The 12,109-nt window shown below is 37.5% G+C and overlaps 1 protein-coding gene across 1 annotated transcript; it reads right to left on the bottom strand.

Annotated features, from left to right (window-relative positions):
• Positions 1 to 2,163: 2,163 nt before the first annotated feature.
• HMX1 (H6 family homeobox 1) lies at positions 2,164 to 7,423 on the bottom strand. Its single transcript, XM_072132625.1, has 2 exons — positions 6,697 to 7,423; positions 2,164 to 3,041 (listed from the first exon to the last, which is right to left on the bottom strand). The coding sequence occupies exons 1-2, from the start codon at positions 6,962 to 6,964 to the stop codon at positions 2,482 to 2,484; spliced, it is 828 nt and encodes a 275-aa protein (XP_071988726.1). The 5' UTR covers positions 6,965 to 7,423; the 3' UTR covers positions 2,164 to 2,481.
• Positions 7,424 to 12,109: the final 4,686 nt, after the last annotated feature.

Consider the following 12,109-nt stretch of genomic DNA (forward strand, 5'->3'; position numbering starts at 1 on the left):
CTAAAAAATCTACTATAGATTACAAAAGAGACACTTTTTTTGAACTTTTTGAAACTTTCAACCCCAAAAAAAATCAAAATGAAAAAAAAGAAAACTTAAAACTAAAAACTGTAAAAAATGAAGAGATGACCCTTAAACTGCTACGGTGGGAATTTGTTAAAAATGCATGGCCATTAAAGGGGCGGTCCCATGCATTTAAGTTATCCCCTATACACAGGATAGGGGAATAAGTAGCTGATTGGTAAGTTTCCAACTGTAAGGACCCTACTGAGAGGGACAAGGTCCATGAATGCCCTGCTGCTCCTCCCATTAGTGACAATGGGATCCCCATTCTAGTGATCAGTGGGGCTCTTCATGTTCACCTTCTTATCCCTAATTCTGCGGATAGTGAATAACTTAAATACTTGGGGCAACCCCTTTAAAGCCTTTATAGACCTCATCACTAAGAGATTAATTAATATGACAAAGAACCCGGACCTGATTTGCATATGACTCTTTGACTCTGAAGCCCAAAAAATGTATTTGTGGCACCTAATATTTCTTATTTGCTTTTCTTCCTAAAGGTTAACAACTAATAATAGACCTGATTTATAAGCAGATAATATTGTTATTATTAGTAATCATAATAATAAATAAATATAATGGACAACACTTATTTTTAGGGAACCTTTATAGGACTTGGGGTCCCAGTGAGATCATCTCTGGGGGAGCAGGGAAGGGTCTCACATCAGGTATTGCAGCCTGTTCTGCCTGTATTTCCCATAGAAGCAGAGAATGTGGCTGCTGCTAGAAATGACAGTCTTCAGGTTGTATAATCCGGGATAAATCTCTTGGTCACAGTACATGCTTCTGAGTTTTGTGACCTGACACAACCCTACAGTGTTAATCCTGCAGCCCCTCCACCCCAGGATCCAGCTATGCCCTGCACTGCACATATACATCCATCCAGTGCTATCATCTGACTGTGTACTGCGCATGAGCAGCAGATCATTCCCTATGTGATACATGGAACATTCTAGAAGCTCTGCAGGTGGGAATGTAATATATAAGGAACCAATGTCACTTCCAAAACACAAAATAAGAAGAAAATAACATAAAATGATCAAAAGCGACCAAGGCAAGAAACCAGATGAAGCTGCTTCTGTGCACTCCAGAGGTCATAAATCTGTTCCTTCTCACCCCATCGGTGTAAAGTTGAATTATATTAGCCCTTGTTAACCTCTGAGGCCAGACAGGTCACCAAGTGGCAGGTTACAACATCCAACATGTGACTTATCCTGTTTCACCATACAATATGCAGTAGACAGAAATTTGTACTGTAACTGTAGGACTATTATTACTTTTTATTACTATATTATTATAACATATTTTGCTACCATTTTTATTACTGTTATTATCTTTATTATTGGTACTGCTAATTATTAGTATCGTTATTATTTGCATATATTATTATACATTATTTTTAATTTATTTTTGCATTTTTAATTCTTATAAATCATTTCATGACTCAACTTTTTATTTGTTCCTGCTTTTACAGGTGCGTGTGAAAAATGATTACCATGCTCATTAATAGGTGAAATTTTATATATATATATATATATATATATATATATATATATATATATATATATAATTTTTTTCTCTTGTTGTACATACTTAAAACATTTCAATTTTTTTGATGAACATATATATATATATATATTCATAAAAAAATGTATAAATGTTTTAAGCATGTAGAACAAGAGAAAAAAAAATAATTAAATTCAAATATTTCCAGTCTTATTCTGCATAAAAATAAAATACATTCTTAATTTATATTAACCCTGTCTACTCGAAAGCTACAGAAAATAAATTTACAGAAAAAGTTTGGTTACGTAATAAATATTGATATTAATAAAATAGACCTAATTAATATTTTAACACTAATAATTGTACTGGAGGGGTAATAAGAATATTTAGTAGCATTATTTCCTTTTTTTTTTAAATGATATGAAAATTTATTTTTTTCATCGTGATCAACTTGTGTCATGCACCACAAGTTAATGTATATATATATATATATATAATTTTTACATTAATTTAAATTAGAGAGATTCTGGGGGTGTACACTTTGAATTTTACAGAATAGCCTACAAATCAGATTTTTTTAATTGCTAAACTTTAAAAAATATTTATAAAATAGTCAGAATATTAAAAAATGCCATTCATTTAACAATTCGAGCAAATATTCTGCATTCATGAACTGGAAAAAAAATTTCCCTAATCTATCAAGTAAACAAGATAAAAAGCCAAACTGCAAGACATTCTTTGCAAATACAAAAGAAGAAATGTTTAATTGCTGCCTTTGTTGTCAGTGATCCCCCACTTATTGCACCTCTTTCCATTCCAATGCATCAAATCAAGTCATAGGTAAGTAGCAGATATGCAGAGAATTAATACAAAATAGGATAAAAAGTCCACTAGTCTGTAGGAGATCTCAGGTCAGACGAGTCCTGGCATCTGAGACCTTAGATAGGGCACTGAGTTGGGGAAAGTGGTGAGGGGGTAGTTGACACTGGAGAAGCCCACCAGAGGAGGAGAGATATGAGGAAGGCTGAAGCCCAAGGAGCTGGCAGGAGAGTTCTCATGGTACAAGATGGGGACCCTTACTATCCTTTGGGTTGTGTGAGACATGTTGGCAGCCTCCAGGTCTGCAGCCAGTTGTCTTTTCCATTTATTCCTTCTGTTCTGGAACCAGATTTTGACCTGGGTCTCTGTGAGGTGCAGGGAGGCTGCCAGCCCTGCTCTCTCTGAGCTGCTCAGATACCTCTTCACATCAAAGGTGGACTCCAGCTGGAAGACCTGACTCCTGCTGAACACAGTGCGGGTCTTCTTCTTCCTGGAGGATTTCTGGTCTAAGTCCTGCTCCAGTTTCTCCTCTTCCTTACACTGGTAGCCATCCTCTTCTCTCTTATCCTCTGAGCCATCACTGTGATGTTTCCTGTAGCCCCTGCATTGTCTCTCTGGAGCCTCGGAGATCTCTGGGGAATCTCTGTCACTGGCTGAAATAAAGGGGTAGACAGAAGATATTAGATATATTCTAGAACCGAAATGAATAGAATAGTGTCCTATAATAATAGAATAAAACACCAACATAATACACAATATACAGGCAACATATACAAGGTGTATAGGGAAGGGTCAAATACTGCTTGTAACTTCTCTGGTAAGAAGGAAGGAAGATTATTCTGGGATTTCAGGTACTTGAGAAAGTTGTGATGATAGATGGACATGAGACAGATATTCGAATGACGGATATATATGAGATAGATAGATATATATGAAACAGATAATAGATAGCTAGATAAATAGATAGATAGATATGAGATAGATAGATAGATAGATAGATAGATAGATAGATAGATAGATAGATAGATACGAGATAGATATTGAGATAAATGCTAGATAGAAAAAAAATGAGGCCGCACATCCAGATCCATAGGTAAAAATTGTGATGAGTTTATTCCATTCTAGATAGATAGATAGATAGATAGATAGATAGATAGATAGATAGATGGATAGATAGACAGGAGGTAGATAATAAATAGATAGATTGATAGATACATAGATATTTATGAGATAGATAATAGATGGATAAATCGCTAGATATGAAATAGATACATAGAAGATAGATAATGGATAGATAAATAGATGGATAAATAGACATATACTTATGAGAGATAAAAAGATAGTTGATAGATAATAGATATATAGGCAGGACAGGCAGGTAAATAGATATTAGTGATTTTGATAAAATTAAAGGGTAAACAGACACAAATGGAGATATTGCGATATTTAATGCATCTTCTTTCAACATTAAAAAATAAAACATACTATAAATATATATATATATATATATATATATATATATATATATATATATATATATACCGATGTGCCCTTAAACAGGCCAAGGCTCCAGTCTCTGTATATTTAGCATAATATATCAGACTTTTGGACTATTATCCAATCATGGATTTTTAAGCCTTGTGATTCCCCTATCAGTCCTGCTATATATCTGTCTTCATTACACAGGTCACTGAACTATCCCTTTAAGTACCGTAAATAATCATTATTGCCCTCCACAGATTAGAAGTCACATTAGTGGAGTGATCCTAAGCACCTCCAGGACGTTACCATCATCATCCTCGTGACCCCTTAGCAGCAGGACATGGACTATAGGATATAACAGCAGCAGCATCTCTAATACCAGGGCCTGTGTCCTATAGATGAGCTAATATGGCAGCAGCAGCCCCTGGGGCCACCTGATAAATTATTATACATGTCACACCTGAGTCACCTCTACACACTGTGAGAACTGTGCTAATGGCTTTATAAGTGTCACTGCAAGGAGGGGATAATACAGAGCAACAGTGTCACAGACAGAACAATAATAATAATTACTAATAAATGATAGATTACTACTAATTATATGTTATTCTAGATCCCTATGTATATAAAAAGTAGAGTGGAGCATCATTAAAACTATCATCTACATTATCCTATATGCATCAATATCATGTATAAGGACCCATAATTCTATGGTATCTGTTTATGATATGCATCACGTTTATTATTACACTACTACTATTATTATGAACAGTTTGTACATTATTATTACTATTATCATCTCAACTATATGGGAAATGTATATATATATACTTTACTACTATATGAGCATTGTATATATTATCACTACTACTATATTATATACGTCATCACTGTACAGCTATATCACATTGTGCACATAATTATTATTTTTATTATTATTATTGTTGTTGTTCTATAACCATATTACATCGTATATATTATTATTATTTATACTTCTACCATTACCCCAAATATTATATATGTATTATTTTTCTATATATATATTATTACTGCAATCTAAGAAATGTATACATTATTATTCCACATATTATAATTAATACTTTCTTTACCCCTTACTGTATCATTTTTGCTATAAATATTTCAACTTTTTTATATACTTAATTTACTTTTATTATTATTTTTATTTAATTATTATTATTATTATTATTATTATTATTATTATTATTATTATTATTATTATTATCATCATCATTCCTTCCAGTGATATATGATAGTTCTATATATTATTATTATTATATTGCTACCTCTCTAAGACTCTTTTATGTTCAAAATGCAGTTGCCCCCCAGCGTTATATCGTATATTATTAATATTATTATATTATTCATGTGCACATTCTTTGCTTCCATTTTAATATTATCACTATATTTTCTGCCATCCCCTCTGCATGATAACATATATTTTTATACTACATCCATAAAACGTATATAGAACTCACATATATAAATGTACAATAGAATACATAATATGACTTCTCTTTCTAGGTGACTATTGAATTCATTGCTATTGTGACAATTTTTTTAACTATTTTTAAAACGTGCAATCTAATCACTATACACGATGCATTATCATTCTTATTAATTACTATTATACAAAATTATTATAAACATTGACAATATAACATTATAAGGACAGCGTATACAGTAACTATTACTGTACAGACATTTTATAATGCCACCATTATTATCATTACATGCCCATTGTATGAAGCCTGTTATTACTATGTATCAGTCCTGTGATTACTGTTATAGCACTACATCGCCATTTACACTACTAGTATACGGACATTATATAAAGTTACTACTATATGGGCATTGCATAATTTTGCTATTATTATTATTACATGTCTATTGTAAATATCAGTTCTGTCATTTACTCTATTACTTGCACATAAAATCATTTTATGACTAGCATTACGTTACACAGACTTTATGTACAACATGGCTTGCTGCAAGTATATTATAACGATTATAATATAAACAATATTATTATTATACCACTACAAGGTCATGTATGCAGTAACTACTCTTTACTACTCTATTATTACATGTGCTTTGTGTGTATCATTCATATTACTGTACATAATATTATACTACATGATCCTGTATATAATAACTAGTACTATATGGGCATTGTATACAGTAACTACAACTACTGGTAATGGTAATTGTATACAGTAGCTAGTACCATATGGACATTGTATGTCACTATTTCATGTGCTTTGTATGTATCATTCATATTACTGTACATAATATTACACTATAGTAACTAATACTATATGGACATTGTATACAGTAACTACAACAACAGTATGTGGTCACTGCATACAGTAACTAGTACTATATGGACATTATATATAGTAACTAGTACTATATGGACATTGCATACAATAACTTAAACTAATGTATATGGGGCTGGGCATTGTGTACAGTAACTAAATCCCTATGGCCATTGTATATAGTAACTAGTACTTTAAGAATATTGTATCATGTCACTATAATTACTATTATCATCACCTTTACATGAGCAGTGTATGTATCACTTCCACCCTTACAGCTATTAGTTGCACTTACTCTAATTATTAGTACATATAATATGACGCTATTACATCCCACAGAATTTATGGACATCATGGCTTCCTCCAGGTCCATTATTATTATTTCCTCCAAGGAGGAAGTCAGGAAACATGAAAAATGCATGGCCTATGGATGGCTCATGATACTAAATAATCCTAATAACACAAGGGGCTGTGGAGTGCTGACACTTACTCTCTGGACTGGTGCATCCTATGTAGGTGGCCTGAGCCTTCCTGTACCACTCCATGGGGTTGTCTCTGAGAGGATAGCTGCCCTGGGAGCTGTAAGTGTAGCAGACTGTGGAGTAATGGCTTCCTGCTGGTCGCACCGTTGGTTCATCCTCTGGGCTAGTTGCCTTCTTCTTGTCTTCTTTAGCCTCTGTGCCGAGCAGATTCTCTATGAAGAAGGAGGTCACCCTGGCTGGGGTTGAGCTCTGGTTCTCTGTGGAGTCATCAGGCATCTTGGTAGAGGTCTCCAGTGATGGTGGCAGTGGAGGAGATGGGTGCGATGTGCACAGTGCTAGGTCTATGGGAGGAGAGGCTGGGGGCTGCACATTGCTGCATGGAAGAAGAAGAGATGAAGAAGGAGAGAAGGAGAAGAAGGAACCTCCTGCTAGTCCTGCTCCTCACATCCACACAACACAAGGCAGCACCAAATCTCCAGCAACTTAAACTCTTTTTTTCTGCAGAATTTCTCCAATTGGATTGAGCTGGATGAACAAATTGGATTATTGAAGGAAAATAAGGAGAATGACTCCCGATGAGTTGACTTCTCTGTGCTCAGTAGTGTGTGCCTGGGGGCCCTACAAGTGCCTTGTCAGTCAGGAGCTTTATTTAGGTCAATTAGGGGAAAGCAAATCAGACTGTAGAAGAGAGAAGGAGAGAGAGAGAGAGAGAGGCAAATGCTGGAATTCCCAGGAGTGGAGAGAGGAGGGAGATAAAGGGATGGGGAGGGAAGGGGAGGAGATGGAGGGAAGATCAAGGGGAGAGGTTATAGGACTGGAAAGAGGAGAGAGACACAGAAAAACACAGGGGGTGTGAAATGGAAAGTAAAGGAGGACAACAAATACTTGCAGCAGGTGAATAAGAGGCAGACATTGAGCTTATTTGGGGATGTGGAATGTACATTGTATCACATTGTATCAATAGAATATTCTATTCCAAATAACCAACTCCACACTGCTACATCTCCGCTCAGCCTGCCTGCAGCTATCACACTAATTGCTGGCTACAGCCCTTTAACCACCGAGGTGGCCTCTTTAGTGTCTCACAGAAATTAGAGCAAATGCCAGAGGCAAGTGACCCTGGCACAGGCACCATGCCCACCTCCTCGCCCTGCTCTCCAAGAACCGAGCCCCCGCTTCCTGCGCCCATCAGCTCTGATTTCACAGGGATTCATCTACAGAGCACGACATGGGGTGTAGGAGGGATGGGGGGACAGCTACAGGGAGGTTAGATATTGTAGATAGATAGATAGATAGATAGATAGATAGTAGATAGATAAAAAGATAAATGCATAGATAGTAGAGAGATCGATGAATAGATAAAAGGTATATTGGTACATTGATATATAGATATATTATATATATATATATATATATATATATATATATATATATATATATATATATATATATATTATATATATATATATATGAGATAGATAGATATGAGATAGATAGAAAGATAGATAGATATGAGATAGATAGATAGATAGATAGTTATGAGATATCTATTAAATATAGGATAACACATTTTCACTTTTCTATAGTTGGAGTGCTGACTCTTGTTTTCTAGATAGATACAGCTGAGAGATTAACTGATGGAAGGGTTTATGCAATAGATGAGAGTTCAATATTCTGCCTTTAAGTCCTAATTCTATTATGTTCGTAGAATATATATATATACATATACATATATATATATATATATATATATATACATATATATATATATATATGTATATATATATATATATATATATATATATATATATATATATTAGATAAATAGATGGACGGTAGATACAGACGCAAGATGAGCATAGCCTCTGCACTAGTCAGTGTGTACCTACTGCAATAGTCAGTATGTAGCCTCTCTAGCAGTTAGTGTGTAGCCTCCCCAGCAGTCAGTGTGTAGCCTCTGCACCAGTCAGTTTGTAGCCTCTACAGCAGTCAGTATGTAGCCTCTCTAGCAGTCAGTGTGTAGCCTCTCCAGCAGTCAGTGTGTAGCCTCTCCAGCAGTCAGTGTGTAGCCTCTCCAGCAGTCAGTGTGTAGCCTCTCTAGCAGTCAGTGTGTAACCTCTCTAGAGGTCAGTGTGTAGCCCTCCAGCTTTCAGTGTGTAGCCTCTCCAGCAGTTAGTGTGTAGCCTCTCTAGCAGTCAGTGTGTAACCTCTCTAGCAGTCAGTGTGTAGCCTCTCTAGCAGTCAGTGTGTAGCCTCTATAGCAGTTAGTGTGTAGCCTCTCTAGCAGTCAGTGTGTAGCCTCCCCAGCAGTCAGTGTGTAGTCTCCCCAGCAGTCAGTGTGTAGCCTCCCCAGCAGTCAGTGTGTAGCCTCTCTAGCAGTTAGTGTGTAGCCTCTCTAGCAGTCAGTGTGTAGCCTCTCCAGCAGTCAGTGTGTAGCCTCTCTAGCAGTCAGTGTGTAGCCTCTCCAGCAGTCAGTGTGTAGCCTCTCCAGCAGTCAGTGTGTAGCCTCTCTAGCAGTCAGTGTGTAGCCTCTCTAGAGGTCAGTGTGTAGCCCTCCAGCTTTCAGTGTGTAGCCTCTCCAGCAGTCAGTGTGTAGCCTCTCTAGAGGTCAGTGTGTAGCCTCTCTAGAGGTCAGTGTGTAGCCTCTCCAGCTTTCAGTGTGTAGCCTCTCCAGCAGTCAGTGTGTAGCCTCCCCAGCAGTCAGTGTGTAGCCTCTCTAGCAGTCAGTGTGTAGCCTCTCTAGCAGTCAGTGTGTAGCCTCTCTAGAGGCCACTGTGTAGCCCTCCAGCTTTCAGTGTGTAGCCTCTCCAGCAGTCAGTGTGTAGCCTCTCTAGCAATCAGTGTGTAGCCTCCCCAGCAGTCAGTGTGTAGCCTCCCCAGCAGTCAGTGTGTAGCCTCCCCAGCAGTCAGTGTGTAGCCCTCCAGCTTTCAGTGTGTAGCCTCTCCAGCAGGCAGTTAGTGTGTAGCCTCTCCAGCAGTTAGTGTGTAGCCTCCCCAGCAGTCAGTGTGCAGCCTCTTCAGCCTCCGCCTGCTCCTGGCCTCCTGCAGATCTCTGGAGCTGGTGAGAGATGTCCAGTCTTGCAGAAGACCAATCGCTGTGACATGAGATGCTGCACACTCCAGCGGTTCCTGTGCGTTATGTAGAGATGTTTTTGCCCCTGTGCTGTGGGATAAGACGTATTAATCTTCCATTCTCTCTGGGATAGTTGGGAGCAGGGAAGGATTGAGACTTCAGCCACTGCCCTCTTTATGCATGAGGGGCTTCCTGATGAGGATGAGGACCCCCTGCAGAGGACACGTCCACCCAATATCTATTATTAATTATCCTTGGAGCAGCCAGGAGCTGGGTGAGGTACTAGCACTTTCCTTACGCTTACATGGAACATGCTAATATTTCAGGCTGGGGTTGGAGCATTGCTTGTACCAGGATGTATAGATAAGTAGGGTAAACTAGGCTAGCTGGGGTATACAGGGCTAGCTGGGGTATACAGGGCTAGCTGGGGTATACAGGGCTAGCTGGGGTATACAGGGCTAGCTGGGGTATACAGGGCTAGCTGGGGTGTATAGGGATAGATAGTTGCGGGTATACAGGGCTACCTGGGGGATGGGCTTCGACAGGGGAGATACAATTTATTGTACACTTCTATACAGTTCTATACAAAACAATCTGATCTATCTATCTATCTCATATCTATCTATCTATCTATCTATCTATCTATCTCATATCTATCTATCTATCTATCTATCTATCTCATATCTATCTATATCTATCTATCTATCTATCTATCTATCTATCTATCTATAATCTATCTATCATGCGCTTTAGAAAAGTAATATTGGTGTCTACAATAGAAGTTCTGTGTTCTTATCCTATTAAGATGTTATACATATTATACATTGATAAATCATAGATGTGTAGATAATGTAACGAGACAGAACCATAAGTATATATAATCGGAGAAATGGATAAATAGCTATTTGATAACTAGAAAGATCGATCTGGGATAGATAACTAAATATGACAGATAGACACTATAGATTGGTAGGTTGAGATAGATAGATAGATAGATGATAGAAAGATAGATAAATAGATAGATGATAGATAGTTAGATAGATAAATAAATAGATAGATGATTCTCCCGATCAGTAATGCTGTGTAGTGTTTTGCAGGGGAGAAAGATAATCCGATCCCTGTTGTATTTTTGTCTGTACGATCCCATATCAGAAGAAATTTTTTCCTTTGTCAGTTCTCCTGAAATAAATTATATCTGCGACAAAAAAAAAAACAAATAACTGCAACCTGTTCTGTACATGATTGTAGAATATAGGAATAAATCTGCCCCCCCTCCCTCCCAGGAGAGCAAGCACAATTTCTGTAGTCGGTAATAGCAGGGGTAATACGAGGGTCTCTATAAAGGGAGTGGATGTGAAACATAAACAACACCCCCCATTATAGATTGTTGGGGTCTGCAATCCTGTAATTTACCTACAGAGTTAATTAGGCTCCAAAGGGCAGAGTTATCTCATCATACATGAATTTAGGGTGGGGGGGGGGCACATCTAATAGATGGGACAAATTGATGATGATAAGTATCTATAAGTGGAGCAGCAGGAGATGGATGAGCTCAGGGCTGGGCCCATACTTGTTGTGATCCATCACACTCCTCTAGTACAGGGGAGGCTCTGGGGTAATGGCTTACAGGTGCACAGCGCAGGATGATGAATTCTCTATCATTTTCTCATGAACATCTGAAAGGACTAAAGGACAGAGGGCTCCTCAGTGCTGGGAAATGGACAAATTATTCTACATGTGAACTCTCACTTATGAGAAGCAGCTTTTACCTAAGGAGAGAAGAGCTGGGGGTAGTGATGTGTGCGCTGCACTGGGAAACTTCTGCAACTCCTAACAGTCTCTACAAGCAGAAACTTCACATTGACGTTTATTTATTGCTCCCTGACACATCGTGATGAGATTTGTAATATTTCAGATTTAACACATGGGTCCAAATCATGTCCATTAATGATCAAAGTCTCTAGAAATCACCAACTTCTTTTAACAGTCTCTTCACCCAGCAAGTCTCTCCCAGTCAACTCTCTGGGTTGTGCGTATTTCTCCTGGCGCCACATGATGGTTTTTTAGGTGACATGTTACAAAGTTGAAACTCACTCCAACACTTGACTATTAGTGATCACAGTCTCTTGGAAATCACCAATTTTTTTATAACAGTCTCTGCAAAACTTAACTTTCACCCTGGTTTTTATAGGCTTCAGTCTGTGGTCTATGCAGTGATTCCTAATACAGAATGATCGGACTTGTAGTAGTTCATTGAAAACTTACATTTGGGTCCAATATTTGACCATTTATGATCACAGTCTTTTGTAAATCGCCATCATCTTCTAACAGTCTCTATAACAAGCAAC

Source organism: Engystomops pustulosus, chromosome 1 (genome assembly GCF_040894005.1).
Source record: "Engystomops pustulosus chromosome 1, aEngPut4.maternal, whole genome shotgun sequence".
Lineage (NCBI taxonomy): Eukaryota > Metazoa > Chordata > Amphibia > Anura > Leptodactylidae > Engystomops > Engystomops pustulosus.

Coding starts and splice junctions, on each gene's coding strand:
- HMX1 (XM_072132625.1), bottom strand. CDS start 6,964: ATGCCTGATGACTCCACAGAGAACCAGAGCTCAACCCCAGCCAGGGTG. Junction 3,042..6,696: donor AGGATGCACCAGTCCAGAGA/GTAAGTGTCAGC, acceptor CCTTTATTTCAG/CCAGTGACAGAGATTCCCCA.